This window comes from Numenius arquata, chromosome 2, assembly GCF_964106895.1.
Source record: "Numenius arquata chromosome 2, bNumArq3.hap1.1, whole genome shotgun sequence".
Lineage (NCBI taxonomy): Eukaryota > Metazoa > Chordata > Aves > Charadriiformes > Scolopacidae > Numenius > Numenius arquata.
In genome coordinates, this window is record NC_133577.1 from 72,987,935 (window position 1) to 73,006,317 (window position 18,383).

At 38.8% G+C, this 18,383-nt stretch overlaps 1 protein-coding gene across 1 annotated transcript in view; it reads left to right on the forward strand.

Annotated features, from left to right (window-relative positions):
• POLR3B (RNA polymerase III subunit B) overlaps positions 1–18,383 on the forward strand; it is an 84,496-nt gene that overhangs the window by 4,884 nt on the left and 61,229 nt on the right. The window contains exons 6-12 of the mRNA XM_074164969.1: positions 2,480–2,580; positions 4,920–5,011; positions 6,197–6,314; positions 7,341–7,449; positions 15,184–15,306; positions 16,828–16,944; positions 17,444–17,578. Of these exons, the coding sequence (XP_074021070.1) occupies positions 2,480–2,580; positions 4,920–5,011; positions 6,197–6,314; positions 7,341–7,449; positions 15,184–15,306; positions 16,828–16,944; positions 17,444–17,578 (795 nt within the window). The remainder of the gene's footprint in view (positions 1–2,479; positions 2,581–4,919; positions 5,012–6,196; positions 6,315–7,340; positions 7,450–15,183; positions 15,307–16,827; positions 16,945–17,443; positions 17,579–18,383) is intronic.

Genomic DNA, 18,383 nt, shown 5'->3' on the forward strand with positions numbered 1-18,383 from the left:
GAAGTTGATAAAATTATAAGAAACTGCAGAAGAACGCTAGCCTAATAGGGAGTGTATTTAACTTCTTTGCACTGCTGTAAGCGTGTAGGTTAACAAATGGATTGTGTACTTCTGGAATGAAGATGCGTCTTGGAGAACGAATGCTGCTGTGGCTGAAATCATAGTCTGTTGGTTTTGGCAGCGTATAAGGTAGCTTCTGTACATATAAGAAAGCCATAAACTAAGATAAGGTTTGTACCTTTTAGGATTGCTTCCAGGTAGGTTAAGCAATTCAGTTCCCTTCAGAGACTGCTCAGGAACAAAGTATTCCTCTCCTGCTGCTGTGCTTCGAGTTTCATACCACTGCAGCAGAGATACTGACAACTTCTTTTTGGCCTCAGAACGGGAACTGAGCTTGGAACTTGCACTCATTTACCTGTGTAACAGCCTGTTGTCAACCCAGTAAATCAGTTCACATATCAGATGCTTTTTTCCGTGCTATATACACTTGATACTTGAAGTTGGATTGTTTGGGTTTTTTTCCTGTGATGTATGTGGCACACTTTAGACTCTATAATGAAATACATCCTGTGCTTTGGAGAAATTCTGGGTTTTTTTTTTTTTAAAAAAAGCCATCTAGTGGCTGCCTTTTATGCATAGTCATGTGTCTGTCTCCAATGACTTGACTCAAATCTCGTTTAGTTCAATGGAAAGATTTTAAGTAAGGGAAATAACTCAGCCGTCAGCAGTGCAATTAGATGTAATACAGGACAGATATATCCTCATTGATGCTTAATGCTAATGCACCGTTACTCCTTTTTTTTCAGTGTGCTTTACACACGTGAAGGCCATAGTTGTTTTCTTAAATAGGATGCTGATCAGGTCAAACCAGGAGTGCAATTTAAAAAACAAACAAACAAACAAACGAAAAAAAAACAACAAAAAGATTGGATGCTTCCGAGTATGTTATTACATATCTCTGTTAGAGACTTATAAAATTCCTTCTCAAAGGCACCTAAAATTATCAGATTTCATAAGGGTCTGAGTATTTTACCTATTTTCAACCAAATTTGGGAGGTTTTATGCCCTTGGTTTCCTTGAAGATGAAGTCATGCCTGTCTTTCACTCTAGGTATCTAGTGTAAGGAGAAGTTGCCTCAAGGCAGGTGATACAAAAATACAAGTGCTGGAATATTATACTGTGTAATTCTTATTCTATATCTGTGTTTTGTGTGGACAAAGCACTCACAGTCCCAAAACCCTTTTTCCCCCAAGTTAATACTAATGAAGCTGTGTAATTCTCCTTCTCATGCAGTTCTTATGGGAGTTTCATGAACTACTCATACAGATGAATTTAAAGTAATTACAAAATGGAAATATTCTCGGTTACTTTTAAATCTGATGAAGTTGCAGGGAGCACAATGGGACCTAGTTTCCTACAAGTCACAGCCTGAAATCTGCTGGTGCACGTCAGTATTTTATTGCTAGAGAAGTTTTGCTTTTTAATTAGTTTAAAGTGGAGAGAAGGAGCATCCAGTTTGCAGTGATTCTTGAGGTGTATTTTTCCATACAGTTGCATCGTCAATGCACAGCACAATCTTAATTGCCTTTTATTAATGCATGATCAATATGCTGAAAGACTACAGAACCATAAATGTACAAGTCTGAATACTGACAAACCTGTCATCCTGGCGCTCAAAGGTATAGAATGCTCAGTGAGGTCATGAATGACCTGCTGTGAGTTGCTCTGTTGTATTCAGCAAATGCAATAAACTTCATCTTGCATAAAGATACACAATACCTTAAAGGCTAGCAACAGTCATAGAGTGAGGCTAGGGAGAGCAGACCAGAAAGATCGGATTAGAAATTACTGAGCCTTGAGCTATATAATGTCCTAGATATGTATATCCTGCTTCTCTTGCTATCTAAGGAACTTGCAAACAAATTCTGGGAATCTTTACAGGAAGTGATACTGTAATGAGGCTTCTGTAAGTCACCTTTAGAAACGGTACCATGCAGTGAGATTTGCTCGTTCTGTTAAGGTAGCACAGTGTCCCTCTTACTCTTGTGTGTTTCCTTTCTGTCAGACTTCATATGACAGCATGACTCTTCAGGTATTGAGAGTCTTCATATGTCCTTGAGCTGAGCCCTGTTCTCAGAGCCTGTGGCATAGTATGGTCTTTGTGTCAGCTCTGCTGATTAGTCCTGTTTGTTTAATTAAACAGTTTAGAAGTTATGCTCTGCAGTGGCATCCTCTGAAGCCACAGATCCACTGGCTGCTTTTGAAACATCACGGTAATTGTATTTGGGTTTTTTGGGGGGTTTGTTTTAAACGAGACTCCGACGAACATAGTTCGGGTGCCGTGAAGAGCTTGGTCAAGCTTTCCTTTGCTTGCTTTCTTTGTGAGCACTTAGAGGAGACAGGGCAAACATGGGATGTTTTAAGAGAGACTTTTCAGTTTCTAAGCCAACATCTGACCATGTGACTCTTCTCCTTTTAGTGCCGCCTGAGAGACATGACTTATTCTGCCCCAATTACAGTGGACATTGAATACACACGAGGTAGCCAGAGGATCATACGCAACGCATTACCCATTGGCAGGTAAAAACCAGTATGTCGAGCTTCTGGTATTAGTTGTAATTTGCTGCTGTGTTGGGAAGAGTTTTTACTGCAAAATAAGTGTAGGGTAACCTTGCTTCGTTGTTAAAAGAATCAGTGAGCAGGCAAATCTTGATGAACAGCTGTACAGGATGTGATTGTTAGGTTCTGTTATAAGATTTTGTTTTGCAAAAGCTTCTGGAAATCTGTCTCCTTCCAAAGAAGGATGGGTATAAGGATGGATATTGTCTATGTTTGCATTGTTATAAAAGCAAAGGAGGAAATATGTGAAAGAATACTGGATCTGCAAGTCTTATTGTTGCAAAGTGAAAGTAATCATGTTCCCTTTGTAGGCAAATTATTTCAGTCTTTCATACATCTGTGGAAGGTGGATGGTAAAACCAGTAAAGCAAGCATTACTACTTCCCTACGAGGTTAAGCTCTACTTTTTAATTGGTTTGATTTAGAGCCAAGGCTGAGCTTTGTGGAGAAATAATGATGATTTTTTATTAGTTCTGTTTTTCTAAACGCTGTCAAATGACTCGAAGTTATTAGTATTGTGAGGGACATCTAATTTCTTAAAGAAAAATTTATGTGCCTTACTGAGAAAAACAAGCTCTTAACCATACCCAAAAGGCAAAATACATGGTAGTTCTAGCATTTATTGAAAGCAAAATTCCATTTTAAAGGCAATAAAGATGTCTGGTTTTTGTAGACAAGATTTCTTAAAGACCAGCCCTGCTGGCTTTAAAGGTCAGTGCCTTACAGAGATTGTTTACTGTGTGACTCTGCATCTTACCAAAGGTGGAATACTGACAGGAAAGAGAACATAGATACTTAAGGAGCTACACTTCTTGTAGTGAAATTTTAAGCTTTCCTGTAAAAGAAGAACAACTTTAACTCTGTCAATAGAACACAATACACAATGCATTTACAAAACCAAGCTTCTGTAGCTGTAGTAACAATTTATTGTTCTAAGTAATTTCTAAAGAAAATAGAAGTTTTTCAAAGACCATCTAAATTTGAATCCTTTGAATTATTTCACGGTGTGTACTATAGGCAAAGCAAAAAAGTTCAATTAAATGTGCATTTTCACCAAAATATATTATCAATTTGTATATAAAAGACAGTACTTTAAAGGATAAATTATAGCTAAAAGAAGCACACCAAAAACTAGTCTACACATTTGTCTACATCTCTCTTAAAAAAAAAAAACAAACCAAAAGGTGAAGAAGACTTGTAAAGCATCCATAATAATCTGGAAAAGACTAAATTGCTGCACAGCACTAGTATCTTGCATCTTACATTAAGGCCTGTTCCTTTAAATTCTTCTTTCTCCTATGAGGTGAAGTCACAGCAAAAAAAGTAAATATTCTCCCTTAAAAAATAAATTATGTCATCCAACTGGTTTTAAGGGCATACATGCAAAAAGTCTTTTTGCTGTTAAAAACTATTAGTATTCAGTTATTATTTCTATGGGAAATAATTTTCCTCATCTTTCCCTGGTATTATACTAGTTTCCGTTTGCCTGGTGAGTGTATACAATGCTCTTGTTTGACGTGCAGTTCAGACTGGGACAGGAAAGCTGTATATTCTTTCCTCTCTTATTTCTGTTGTTTGGCAGAGACACTGATAACCTGTGTGTGTTAGAAACAACATAAAAGAAACAACCCCAGGGCAATATTTTTGTGTCTTTAAAAAGGAAAATTTCCTCTGAATGCTTAATAGCATTCCAAATTAGTGTAGCCATTTCTGTGTCTTTATACACAGAAATTCGATAACTTTTCCTTTTTTTTTATTATACTCTTCCCATTCTTCCTAATAACTTCAGATATTAAAAAAAATAGATTCTGTCTTCAAAAGAATAGTGACTTACTAGAGTGTCTTAAGTGTGTGATACAAGATTATGATTGCCATATGAAGCTTCTTACCTTAAGGAAACCCTTTCTCAGTGAAATAACTGAAGGAAGTAGGTTATCTGTATCGAGCACTGAGGTGACAAGATAGCTTCTTATCCTCTTCAAAAATACAGAATTTTGTGTTCATCACTTTTCTTTTAAGATACAAGAATCATAGATGCCTGTAGTAGCTGCATAAAAATTAAGTAGGAAGTCTACAGTTCCTGCCAGTAGGTGTCCAGTTTTAGGTCTCTCTTTTCAAACTACATGTTCAATGAAATAAGGTGGGATTAAAGGAAAAAACTGTTGTTCATAACTTGCATGTGTTCTGATTACCTTACAGGTGTTTTCTCTAGTTTGTTCAGCATGTTTATTGTTCTGAATTTGACTATTCATATTTTTCTCTCTGAGTCTAAAGTAAAAATATAACTGGTTTTCTTGCAGAATGCCTATAATGCTGCGTAGCTCCAATTGCGTTCTTACTGGGAAAACTCCAGCAGAATTTGCCAAACTTAATGAGTGTCCTTTAGATCCAGGTACATTTGCACTCATGGTTTTTTTTTTTTTTTTTTTCCTGTCTGTGCTTTCAGTTTTAAATCTTTTTTAGCAAAGAAATAAGCCATTGGTATGTTTCCTGCCACTGTGAAGTGTTGAGGGAACTTCTCACGTGTATGCTTGAAACTAAAAGAAACTGGCAGGCTTTTGAAAATAGTAAGAAATGATTGAGAGCATGGAATGTTTGTATTTGCAGACAAGAGTTTTCAACCACAGAAACAATACACCAAAATTTTGAAAAAGTTGAGAAGTGTATATGGTATTATACAGTGCTGTGTTATATAGAAATAGAGATGGAGTTTGTTCATGTAATGTGAATATAATGGTGTCCTCCAGAACAGGAAGTCTCATTTGCTGCCTTTTGTAAAGCACGAATAAAGTGTGATGTGACAATATTTGAAATGTAGAGAGGAGATGAAGGGTTATAACAAGCAACTTACTTGTCTTTTATCTGCTGTCTTTGAAGCATGCACTGGGCATGTGCTGTGCTTGCTTGTGATGGCAAGGTAGAGTGATGTGACCTGCAGTGCTGGATAAGTATTAATAGATAGCTACAATTTAAGAGAGGAATCTAACATGGCTCATGTCTTATATTGTCTTAGATACAACAAAGGTGTTAAGATACCTTTTTGAAAGTAATACAAAATAGATTTCTCACTGGAGTGCTGGAGAGAGCAAGTTGGTAATTACAGAAGACTTACTCTTTTTATTTGATACTAAGCATTTGAAATGACCAGTTCTTTCTTGATATCCTTATGATATACTCTTCTGGCAGGCAATATTTTTACCTAATTTGTAGAACTAACAATTCGATAACATATTTTTAATATGTATGTTTACCTTGTGTAAAGCTGTAAAAAGAACCCCTTTTTGGTCTGCCTGTTAGTTCTTTCTGTCCAAGTACTTCCCAAATAAAGTCTTAGATCTCGAATGCTATGTGTGAGCCTAGCAAATGTTCTGTTTAGTTTAGCGGAACAGTTTCATAGTTATCATAGGTTGCACACAGAGTTCATTCTTTACTCTTTTACGGGAGAACTTGCTGTCCTGTTTTGTCTTTTATATATTTACTGTTTACTTTCTAATAATTCATATTCAAAGGCATATTGAAGGAAATTAGTAAGGTGCAAGGGTACTGACACGCAACATCTCTCTTTTCTATTGAACAGGTGGCTATTTCATTGTTAAAGGTGTAGAGAAAGTCATTCTGATCCAAGAGCAGTTATCCAAAAACAGAATCATTGTGGAAGCTGATAGAAAAGGCACAGTTGGCGCGTCTGTTACCAGGTATGCTAAATGCTGGCAATTACATACAGCAGATAAAGTTTTAAAAATTCATTGTTGTAGTTGAAGTAGCTTTGTAGTTTTCTTCCTAGTATAGTTTAATGGGGAAAAAGATGTAGACATTCAGTGCGATTCTCTTGCTACTGTCATTTTGTACACTAAAGCATCAATCCCCAAATGGGTTAGTACAGTATTCCCACAAAAATCAATGGGAGTTGATCATACGCTTCAGGATTCATCCCAGAGTAGGAAAAGCAAGTTCTAATTTTTAACATAAAAAAGTGCATTCCCTAATTGATGGCGTTTGGTCTCAATTCTGCAGCAAGTAACACAAAGTTTCTGCAGTGGAAATAGGATGTAACCTTTTTTCTGACTCTCTAAATCAAATTGGTGTAAAATCTTTTAAAGGCAATTGAGAAGGAAACAAATCCCAAATATTTTCGTACTACAGAAATTATTGAAAATGGCAAGGTAGTCTAAATTTGGCCTTTCCTTCTTTACTGAGTTTTATTTATATTTTGTTTGGCTTTTGGTTTTATTTTTAAGCTGCGTGATGGTATAATATGGTGCTTATCACTGTTCAGCATGAGCGCTGTTTTTTCTTCTCCAGAGGCCTCTCATACATCTCTCCTAGCTAATTTACTGTTCCACAGTAAGGCTAGATGAGGTTAAATGTACAACAGAAAGTATTGTTATCTCATTACTGTTATTGCCACAGTACCTGTGCACAGTTTGACCTTGATGGTTACATCCAAGTTGATTATAAAAACATGCAAATACGATTTTTCAAAAATACAGGCTGCTACTTCAATTGAATATGGACCTTTACCCTCACAGGTGATAATACCCTATTACCTTGGAGTTACAGAGTGATGTCTGGCTATTTTAATGTAATTTTTAAAAGAGGTGAAAGTGGAATTAATTCAGCTGAAAGATTGCTCAAGCTTCACAAATTTTATACTCAAGAAGATTCTAGGAGTGTCAGTGCAAACTTTCTGTTGGACATAATATATTTTTTTTTAACTTCAGTTCCACTCATGAGAAGAAGAGCAGAACGAATCTGATTGTGAAACAAGGAAGATTTTACCTGAGGCATAACACTCTGTCAGAAGATATTCCCATTGCTATCATATTTAAGGTAAGAAAACTGTTCATTTGGAGAAAAAAAAGAAAATAACAACAAAAAAACCCTGTACTGTAACTGAAGAATGAAGATCAGATGCAGCACTCAAAAGTTAGTATGTACAGAAGGACTTGGCAGTGCTTAGAGATTGCAAGCTTTTTTTCCTCCTGGGAAGTCCTTTTTTTTGTACAGTAAAAAAAGAGGAAAAGTGCTGCATTTTTCTGCAAGGAGAGTATTACGGTGCCAAGACAAGTGCTGCTACCCTGCTACCTTACAAACCCTGCTGCTTTGTAAGGTAGCTCTGCACTGCTGCCTGTGCTCCTGTTGCTACAGAGAGTCAGGAGGGGTTTGGTTTCTTTTGTTATGAGCTGTGTGCAAACTTGTCTTAAAGGGTCTTCATTTCTGGTTTTGTTCCCCACTTCAACTTGTGGACTGCTGAGAAGCTCAACACCCTTCGTTTCAGATCCAGGGACATGACATAGCCCTGAGCTCTGTATACATGACTTCTAGTCATAACTGAAAACAAAACTGATGGCTTTTGGAGTAGTCTTGCACTTCTTAAACCTAATCCTAGATCCTTTAAGATCACTAAAGTGATTTTTGTTTCTTGGCAGTTAACTTCCTTTCCCTGTGAATGATCTCTGCCTCAGTCTTTCACTTCCTGTCTGATTCAGGAATGCTTGCCAGTATCTTCAGTGCAGTGAATGCATGAACAGGCAACGTAGCTTTGAAGCGATCCCTGGTGGGACTGACAAAGGGCTGTGAGAGGTACCCACCCCTGAGTCTGTGCAAGGACTGCGGGCATTTGCCCTTCCAGCCAAGGTGGTGGCAATGTCATGCCTTGGCCCTCATTGACTGTGAAACTGCAAGAACTGCTTTCTTTCACTCTCTGCTTCTCTCTTTCATTTTAATTCACTCAAGGGTGCACACAACTGAAGACGTAATGATGACTGCTCCCTAGCTACCCAGCAGGACTGGAAGTAGACTGGTTGCCCGTCTGCTGTGGTATCAAACACATGGGCTACAGCTAGTGAAGGTGGTGGACGTGCACTCGTCCAGCTGCTAGAGAAGACATCAGGGCATGGCCAGGCCTTAGGCTAGGACCCGTCCTCCCAACAGCTGGTCCGTCCTTCCTGTCCTGTTGGCTTTGCTGCTGCCTGTGGGTTTGCAGTGTGGTGCACTGTGTGTGCAGAAGCAAATTAGGCAGCAGTCTTGGAGACACTGTTTACAGGGAAGGTGGCTTAGGGCACAAAAATGCCTCTGACTGGATCTGGCAACCAATAGAAGTAAATCCTATAGCTCCTTTTTCGTCTTCACTTTAATGGTTTACAGCGCAGGTGGTTTGGGGAGGTGATAATCACTGGAGGAAATAAATTGCCAGGAGAGGGCAGCACTTGCTCATGGCATCTGCCAGCGGTGCTGATGTCTTGGCGTTGGCAACTTCAGACTTTTCTGTATTATCTCAGCTCTTTGGCTGACTGAGAGTTGTAAGAATTGGTTTTCTTGTAGGAAGTGCTTTGGGTTTGGTTCTAGAAAAAAGTTTCATAATTGGATTTAGATTTGGGAAACAAATGTTATCTCTGATTAAGCTAATCTCTTCAAGTAGTTGGAGGAGATCATCTGTTTTTAGTGACCAGTGTTAAAGGAGGTTGAGAAATAATTTGTGGACAGAAATGCACATAAAAGTGTCAGGATTAAGTTCACAACTTTTCTGTTGCAGGAAAGCGTTAATGTGGCTATTAATCCATTTGCTCAAGTACCAAACAGCTGGATTCCACCTTCACTTACAGACTTTTATTACATTTTGTCACCCCCTGCTGGTATAGATAAATACCTGCTCACAGAAGAGTAACTGCTCTGAGTTATTAAGTCTGAGGAGGTGGTTGTTGGGGTTTTTTTTTTAAGCAGCATTGTATTATTTGATTACCTTCTGACAATGCTTGCTATAATTATCTCCGTGTCTATGTTTATCTTTTATATTCTAGATAATGTTGCATCATTTTTATTTTATTTATAGAATAAGGGATTACAGTTGTTAGAAGCTCTTAGCAGTAGTGCGTTTCAAAAATTTATATTGATTTAATCCAGTAGCAAGTTAGCTGCACCCATTTTAACTATTCTGAATGTTCCATTCTTGACTGGCACTTAGCTATACTCATGAGTGGTCATTTTCTGTGCCTTTCTTTTAATGATACGTGAACTTCAGGAGTCTTCTGTCCGCTTTTGATGAGTCTCCAGCTGGAAACTGAAAATCCCAGGTAGTCTTTTCAGTGGATTCTTATGCAGTCGCCAGCCTCGGATCTTTCTTTCTTGGGCATTGCTGTAATGCAGTATTACTTTGTTGTATTTAACTACTAGAAGCAATGTTACAAATACTATAGCCCTGAAACTGGAAAATCCCAAACTTAGAAACCCCCTTGTAACCTCACCTCTTTCATGTGGCGTTACTATACATAGGAGATTTGTTGGGAAAGCAAGGAGAATAATTCCTTTCTGCTGTGACCCAAGCCTTAGGTATGGAGCATGGTGTCTTCCTTGTTACTAGTAAGTGTACTGCTTGTTGTAATTTAGAGATACACATCTGCAAGGGGCAAAGTTAAGCTGTACAGACAATCTAAGGTCTGAAATTTTGGTTGCCTTTGCATCCTTAGCTTTTACTGTATCAACTGCTTGTATAATTTCCAGCTAAAAAATAAACAGAGAAAGCAATGACAAAAATCTATTGCTCTGCATTTCCTCCCAGACCAGCATCCAGGCTGCAGTCAAGTTCCACAGACCTCTGTGTTTTGACTAAGAAAATGACAAGTAATTGGTGGAAGGTTGCTATCCAGTGCATGGGCCAGCTAGAGGGGACAGTTACATCGGGGACTGAGGATCAGTGGGAGAAGGTTGGGCAATTTTGGATTGTCTTTCTAGTCCCAATAGCGTCAAATGTCCTGGTGTTTCTGTGGATGACTTAAGATATATATCAGGAACAGAAAATCATTGTAACTTTGTAGAAAAGAAAGCAAGTATTGGAGATCTATGATCTAATGTGCATCTAAAGCTACTGCAACTGTAAAGTGGAGGTGTACTAATATCCCTTAGACTTCTTCATCAAAAGCAAGGGCTGTGAAGTAGAGAGCATTACAAACACCACCTGCTGACAGAGCTGAGGCCTAAAATTCATAAAGAGCTCCCTTTAACTAGAATCTAAGAGCACTTCAGTGTTTCAGGCATGAGTCATGGACACAGCTGCATGTTAGGGCAAGAGCTGAACATACAGTGTTCCCCATCCTTTCTTTTCTTTCATGGTGAGGAAGGAAACCCGGGTGTGTGTTTCCTTCTGTGGAGGAGAGGGGTGGAAATAGCGTGGATCTAAAGACCCCTTGATCTGGATAGGTGAGGGGACTGGACTATTGTAGGGTCACCCTAAACGGAGTGTCTGCCTTGCAGCTCATCCTTATCCAAACTGCAAGCCTGAACGTCCTTGTTCTGCTACTTTGCTTTTCTGCCATCCAGACACGTTAGGATCTTTGTGATTGGTGTATTTGGAGATTTAACAGCTAGTTGTGCTGAACACATGTAAGTTGTGGTATTGTGAAGCTTAACACATTGACCACAGCTAACTGAAATTTAATAGGCTACAAAAGGCGTGTTCCTGGCACTATCCTAAGACAGACTTGAAGCGTCTGCTCTTCAGATGAGGGGAGTTAGTCCTTTGTTGCAGTACTAGCTTAAATGCTTTTCCCCTAACCTTTTTTCTTGAAAGTGACAGAGGTGTTTGTGCAGTCCCTATGTACGTAAATGCGGTTTTTGGTTTGAAGTAGCGATATAAATTGGACAGTTTTGTCCCCAAAGTATGTATTTGTTGAGATTTTTAAAGGGCTGTTAACTGCCTTGTAATGGGAAACAGACACAACTAATTTGCTTTCTGCTTACTGTGTAACACTGCTTCATTAGTTAATATACATATGCAGCCAGAATGGTATTTAGGATGTCCTAAGTTGATTTGCAACCCCAAGAGACCTTTGTTTTAGCTGTGTGTCAGTCGTGCACAGATCATAGGATTGTGTGAACTGCGTGTAGTGTGTTTTTTTTTAGTATGCCAGGCTATGAGCTATGTGGGCTTTCCCTGGGGATGCTCAGACAGGTTTAGGTAACGATAAGCTTTAGAGGAGGTGTGGAATATTTGTGTAGTACTTAAGGGTGTTTCTATCTTGGAAAAACATCGAGGTTACAGGTGAGGTGCTGTTGCTTTTCCAGGGAGCTCCCTACGCTACAGGGAATTAGAGCTGTTTTAAGGTAAAGGCAGTTTTTCTTTTGGGTGTGTGATCTTGATTTGGTAGACTGGAGTGAGTCCTGGGAGCTGCAGTAAATTAAGGTTGCGTGCTGCACCAAAACTGGTTGGGAAGTAAGAGAATTAGAACTAACCTAGGGGGGCTTAAAAGTTGAATTTTACAGCCTGAATCGCGAGGTGAAGTATCTTTAGTTTATGTGGGAGCTATAGGAACAGCTCTATGACCTGCGGCAAAAGATTTGAACAGCAGGTCAAGTTTCATTTTTACAAAACTATGTTAGTGTTGGAGCTGTTTAGATGCAACTGTAGAGGAACAGCTGAATGGTGGTCTTACTGGATCTGCAGAATTACAGGTTCCCATGGCTGCAGTTTCATAGCTCGTATCTTTTGAATTATGACAGCTCCAGACCAATTCTGTCTGTGATGTCAGCCTTGAACTTCCCTGACATCTTTTTAATCCAGTCATCTGCCTGTCTCCATTCTGTAATTTAGCCTGATGGACTGCAGAACTACATTCTAGGGAAGTGCCATGGAAACGCCTAGACATCATCATTAAGACGCGAGCTGGGGGAGGAAGAGCTGGGCTCACACTCTCATATGTATGTGTGTGTGCACACACATGAGCGTACACACACACACACACACACACACACACGTTTTGGGCAGCAGGAACCTCCCTACTCCTAGGAAGCGGTTGACCCCAGTTGGACCACTTTCTCCCACTTGAACTCAGGGTGATCTGAATATTCTGAATGTTTGCTTTGACTTGTCTGTCTTACGTCCATTGACTATTAGCCTTCCAACCATGGTGTTCAACAGCCTGCTACCGTCTCCTTCCTCGTCTTTTCACTACTACTGTTAAGTTATCCCTAACTTTAAGTTATCTCCTTCCCCTTCGCCCCCCCATAAAATTATCCCTTTGTGACATTGCCTTCCAATCAAAAATAAGCAAGACATCTTGTCTTCTGCTTTTCTTTTATGTTAATTCCCTTTCCCTCATCTTTGTCCTGGGATGTGCATCAAACATAGGACCTGCTCCTACTTTGCATGTTCTTAGTGTTTCTGTAACACAAGCGAAAAGCCAGGAATATTTTGTTACTATCCTAGTGATGTTAACAGATTAATTCTAGAGTACTTTTTGGCTTGTTTTTGTGGTGTTTTGGTTTTTTGTGTTTTTTTTTTTTTTGTGTGTGTGTGTAGAAGTGCAACATCAGGGCCTAATTTACTAAAAAAGAAAGTGTTAAGATCTACCTGATACTGATATGGGCCTGTTGCTTGCCCTGTTAGTGTTGCATGTAGGTGATTTTGTGTGTGCAGCTCTGCCCGTGATTGTTGAGAGTACTCAGATCCCAGCCTTTCCCACACACAAATTCAGAATTCTCAGTTCTCAAACTACAAAATTCTTTGTACAAACTTCAACTAGAAAATCTACACGGGTATAGTAATATGTCCTATTCTCATCTTGTTGTTGTCAGACTTTTGATCAGAGAATTCATTGTTAGAAGAAATTATCAGTCCTCTTCAATTTACTGTGGCGCTCTGTTGTTTTAATAGGTGAATAGGTGAAAGAGCATAGTAAAACTGCAGGTTGACTGTTTTTGTTCCCCCCCCACCCCCCCAATTTGTTTTGTTCGCTTTTTACATGACTCTTACGATCTGGTTGCCATCCTAAAATTAACCTGGTGGACAGGAATGGGGGGATATCTTATCAGCTTGCATTTGATGTGCTTTAGATAAATGTATTCCTGGTAGATGTGCCTAGAATGGCAGAAAGATTCCCTTGATAAAATTTTGTTCTTCTGTAGACTAAATGCAATAATTGTATGAATCCAGTTGTGTTTCCTGAGCTGGTTTGCTGGTCAGCTATTAAGTGCTAGATACATGTAAAATTACTATTGTGAGGCTTTCATGCTTTTGTAGACTTTCTTCTGAATCTGGCTCTTGGGTCATGAGGGATTTTTTTGTTAACTTCTTTGAGGTTTTTTAACTACTGTGTGACCTTATTTAAAAGGGTGAGGAAGTGTAATAATATTTGGAAAACAGATCTGAACTACAGTAGTATCACATGGGCAAATTCTGGTTCTGAAAAGAGCCTTGAGAATCAGGGGTTGACTACTTAGTGGTAGCAAACTTTGGTGAAACACTGTCATCTGGTGAAGTAACTGTGTCTTGATTTGGCACTCAAGGCTGTCTGAGATGGTGGAATTGTGATCTGTGCTTTGCACTAAACCGGGAATGTTCTCGCACTGTTATAGGTGTGTGCTACTTTTGCACTGCTTTTAATTTCTAATAAGCCACAAGGTGAAGAAACAGAGTTTTAAGTTAAAGGACCTTCAACCAACCACTTCTTTGTTGAAAAATAAAGAAGAAATGAAAGAAAGAAAGAAAGAAAGAAAGAAGGAAAAAAAAGCTGGATATTTCACAGTTAGAGCAACAGTTTTGCAAGGGGATAGCATTAGTTAGGTGTTAAGCAAAGTGACACCCAATGAAGGCAATAAGAAGGGAAGGTATTTGTGCATTTTTGAGGAAAATGTGACTTTTTGGGATACTGCCAGTTTTTAATGAGAACCAGAATACTAGGGTGTACATAGGCCATTATTTACAATGGTCTTTGTGGCAGGCATTTTGAAGAATAATACAAATGCAAACGTAACTTCCTCACAAAGTTCTGAGAAACATATTATAACTCAGCCAGAAGAGGTTTAGGGAGATTATTCTGTTTCTTGATATGGCAGAGCTCCAGGCAAATGTGTGAAGGGGGGAGCTTTAGCACCATCTGGAATCCACAAAGGCCTTCACTGCTGGCTGCCACCTTGAAACACTTACTGATAGGGAGATTTTTCTAAACCTGTTAAGCGCTTTCTTAGTTTATTAAGCTTTTCCGTAGTATAAAGTCTAACAAGGTGTCCAAGGATCAGTGAAATAATAGAATGGCTTTCAAGTGGAATCGTGTCGTGAAGTCATCCTCTCAATGCAGAGAGCTGCAAAGGAGGTAAATTGTAAACATTTCTCAAATGGGACGTGCTGCATCACAGTCAACTGAGTTTGTGAAATTGCTTGTAGTAAGAGACCATGTGTCTCTTAATCTTTTAAGAATCTTTTAAGAAATTTCACATTCCTTTATTTATTGTAGATTCTGACTTGGTTTTCATTGTTACACACGTAGGGTGGTTATTACCTGGTATTTATTTTTTTCTTAAGAAGAAGATAGAATTTAACTCCTGTCAGTGAAGAAAAAGATGCTCTCCAAAGAGTGTGTGTGTGTGTGTTCCTGCTGCTTATCAAGATTTCCATTTAGCGTTCTTCCATAGCTAGAATATGTGCTGCCAGTGCCAGATGGCACGGTTTCTTAGAGAAGAACTAGCTCTTGCTTAGTAGTAATGCAGGCAAACAATACCAAATTAGCATAAGCAAATGTCAGTGAGTTAACATAAAGCCTGTGCTATTTCTGTCTTTTCTTCTTTTCCTAGGCCATGGGTGTTGAGAGTGACCAAGAGATTGTACAAATGATTGGCACAGAGGAACATGTGATGGCTGCATTTGCTCCTAGCCTGGAAGAATGCCAGAAAGCTCAGATTTTTACACAGATGCAGGTGTGTCTTTTCACATGGCCAGAGGCCATAAAAATCTAAAGACGGTGGGTATTGACCACTTTGCTATGTCAGCGATCAACATACGCTTTGTGTTTTGAGGTTTGGTTTTGGGGGGGTTATTTTAAGCTGAAGGTTTTTAAGGGGCCAGGACTTGTCAAAAGTGATGCTTTGCTCTCATTGCCTAACTGAAAAAAAAAGAACAAAACCAAAGTCAATAAATGCTTGGTCTTCAGAGGGCCAGGGTTATGTTTTAAAGTATGTCACATAGTAATGTCCATAAGATTAGAGTTTTTTGTTGAGGACAGTTCCCATTTTTAAAAAAGTAATTGCATGCCCCATTTTGCAGAAGCCCTGTTGATGTGGACATGACCGTTTCATCATGGGTAGATCTTCTCCAATTCTAATCTTTTGTATAAAGCCCACAATAATAGCCAGCTTCCGTCCTGCTAAAGACTTGCAAGAATTTTCTTCAGCTTGTATACTTTTTTAATTAGCCAGAACACAGCCCATTTTGCTGCATTTCCATCATGGACATATTAATCTGCTAGGAGAAGCTTTTGAAGATTAGTCTTATTTCTACTATTTAATTGTAAACTTTATCAAATCTTTCCATGTGTGATGTTGAGAGTTGTAAAGTAAATGTCTTTCTAGTTTGCATCTTTTGGGGCTTTTCAGGATTAGAGCTAGCATCAAGGCCTTCCCAATTCAGAGTCAGAAGAGTAAAATGGTGATGTTGGAGGAACGAAGAAAAATGTGAAGCATCCAGGAAAGTAGAGAAAACAGAAATACAGAAGTTAATCTGTGCAAGAAATGTCAAGTGAAATGAAAAGAAAGTGAGCTGTTTGGGGAAGAATGTAACAGATGGATAGTCTGTCATTTAGTGGAGAGGGTAATACTTTGGCATAGGGGGCACGGCTTAATTTCCAGGCAGGAACTTCCTGTGTGGACCTGGATAGTTTCTTTGACTCATCTGACCCTGAATTTTGCAGATTTCCACTTCTTGGACAACTGGTAAGAGAGCAAGAATCCATTAATCATTACAAGGTACTCTTGGAGACAGGTGTGGATGCCACACAGTAGCATTTGTGCCTATTAAACAGCGAGTGCCACCTCACAGTTTAATAGCTGAATGAAACTTAAGAAGTACATGAAAGAACTGGAGGTGAAAAGTCAAACTAAATAAATTGCAAAGATAACTAGCTTATATAATACTTTCTTCTATATCGCTGCAATTCTCTTTTAATATTGTAATAATCTTGCTCTTTCACGACTTCCCATTCCAAATGTTACCAACATATGACAAATAAGATGTATATTTAATTATAATCAATTATTTTGATTTTCAAGATTGTTTTTTTTTTTAATTAGCATCACTTATATGTTTGGCATTTTAAACTTTGCTTGGAGTTTGTATCATCTGTGGCTGGTGGGATTGCACTGACCGAGGAATACATACAGATCTCCATATTTGTATACGTTACAATTCTAATATTAACTCAAGTGAATTTTCCCCCTTGCCAGGCATTGAAGTACGTTGGAAACAAAGTGCGAAGGCAAAGGATGTGGGGAGGCCCAAAGAAAACAAAGATGGAAGAAGCACGAGAGCTGCTAGCATCGACTATTCTGACCCACGTTCTTGTATGTAATGTTTGGTGTTTTTTTTAAAACTGGAATAAATCTGTGTGGTTACTTATGGTGTGAACTTTCTTGACAGGGAAAAATGTCTTTGATTGCTTTGTAGCTGTGATAAAGTAAATCATCCTCAAAATAAAGGGGAAGATTTGGATTGAGTCAAAAGTAATCTTCATGTTTATGAAATGCTGTACCATTGAACTACTTATCATACTTATGCAGTTTTTTCTGCATAGTCAGGCAGTATCAGCTGTTAGTTAAGGACCTTATTCTTATGACCTGCACCTTTATTCTGATTTGTTTTCATTTACTATCTGTTTCAATATCACTTATGTATATTACTTTTAGCGTTTTTTAAGAAGGTAGAGTGCACAAATGCCTTTTTTAACTCCTCAGTCAGCCCAGATTGCCCATTGATTTTAAGGATGGGTTTGACTGAATAAGAACTAAGGAACTGAAACATCAGTATGTTTTTCTTTTTTGTTTGTTTTTTTTTTGTTTATAGGTGAAGGAATTCAATTTTCGTGCCAAGTGCATATACACAGCAGTGATGGTACGCAGAGTAATTTTGGCTCAAGGAGAAAATAAAGTAGATGACAGAGACTACTATGGAAATAAACGTTTGGAGTTAGCAGGGCAGGTGAGTTTTTACTTCACAGCAAAGTGCTCTTCTAGACTTCTGTTACCACCTGCTTTTAAAAGATGCAGCATAAGGACTCTTCTCAACTGAAGTGGTTTTCCTCTCATTTTGTTTTTGTTGGCTTTTCTGTGTTGCCTCGTGGATATACTTCCCTGATTGAGACTAATAAATCATATCTTCACTTCTGTATTGCCTCCTTATACCAGATAAAAGGACAGAGCAGTGTAAATAATGCATCAGTTCTAGTTCCATTATAATATTGTTAGTGCCAAGAAGGCAGCAGTAAGATCCATCTTCCAGTGTCCTCCTCTGAGAATCTGGGTAAGGGAATAAACGAGGTCCAAGTCAGGTCAGGTCCAGGCTGTCCTACTATGGAAAACCCAGCAGCTCACAGAACAGCCTCTTGTGATCTGGAGAAGCCCATAAGATTTCTTATTTGTTGTCAACTGCCTTTCTAGCCTCTAGAGTAGCATGAATTAACAAGGTTAAGTGGTGTAAAGTTAACTTGAGCAACTAATGAAAGTGTATTGCATGGGCTTCTCTGCTTGCAGAATTTTGATGCTGAAAGTAGAAGCCATAACAAAGGGCTGTGGAGGAGGGAATGGTTTGAGGTGTCTGGCTGGTACTGCTCTTTAGCAGAGAGGGTGGCACTTCACAGCTGTTGGCCAAACTATCTTCTCCTAATGTGGTGGGAATTTGCCTGTCAGGTGAAGGAACTGCTTAGTTACCATGGCATGGATTTTTCCTTACTACGTGCGGTTATTTAATTAACCAATTTAGATTAGGATTGGACTTCTTTGCTGTG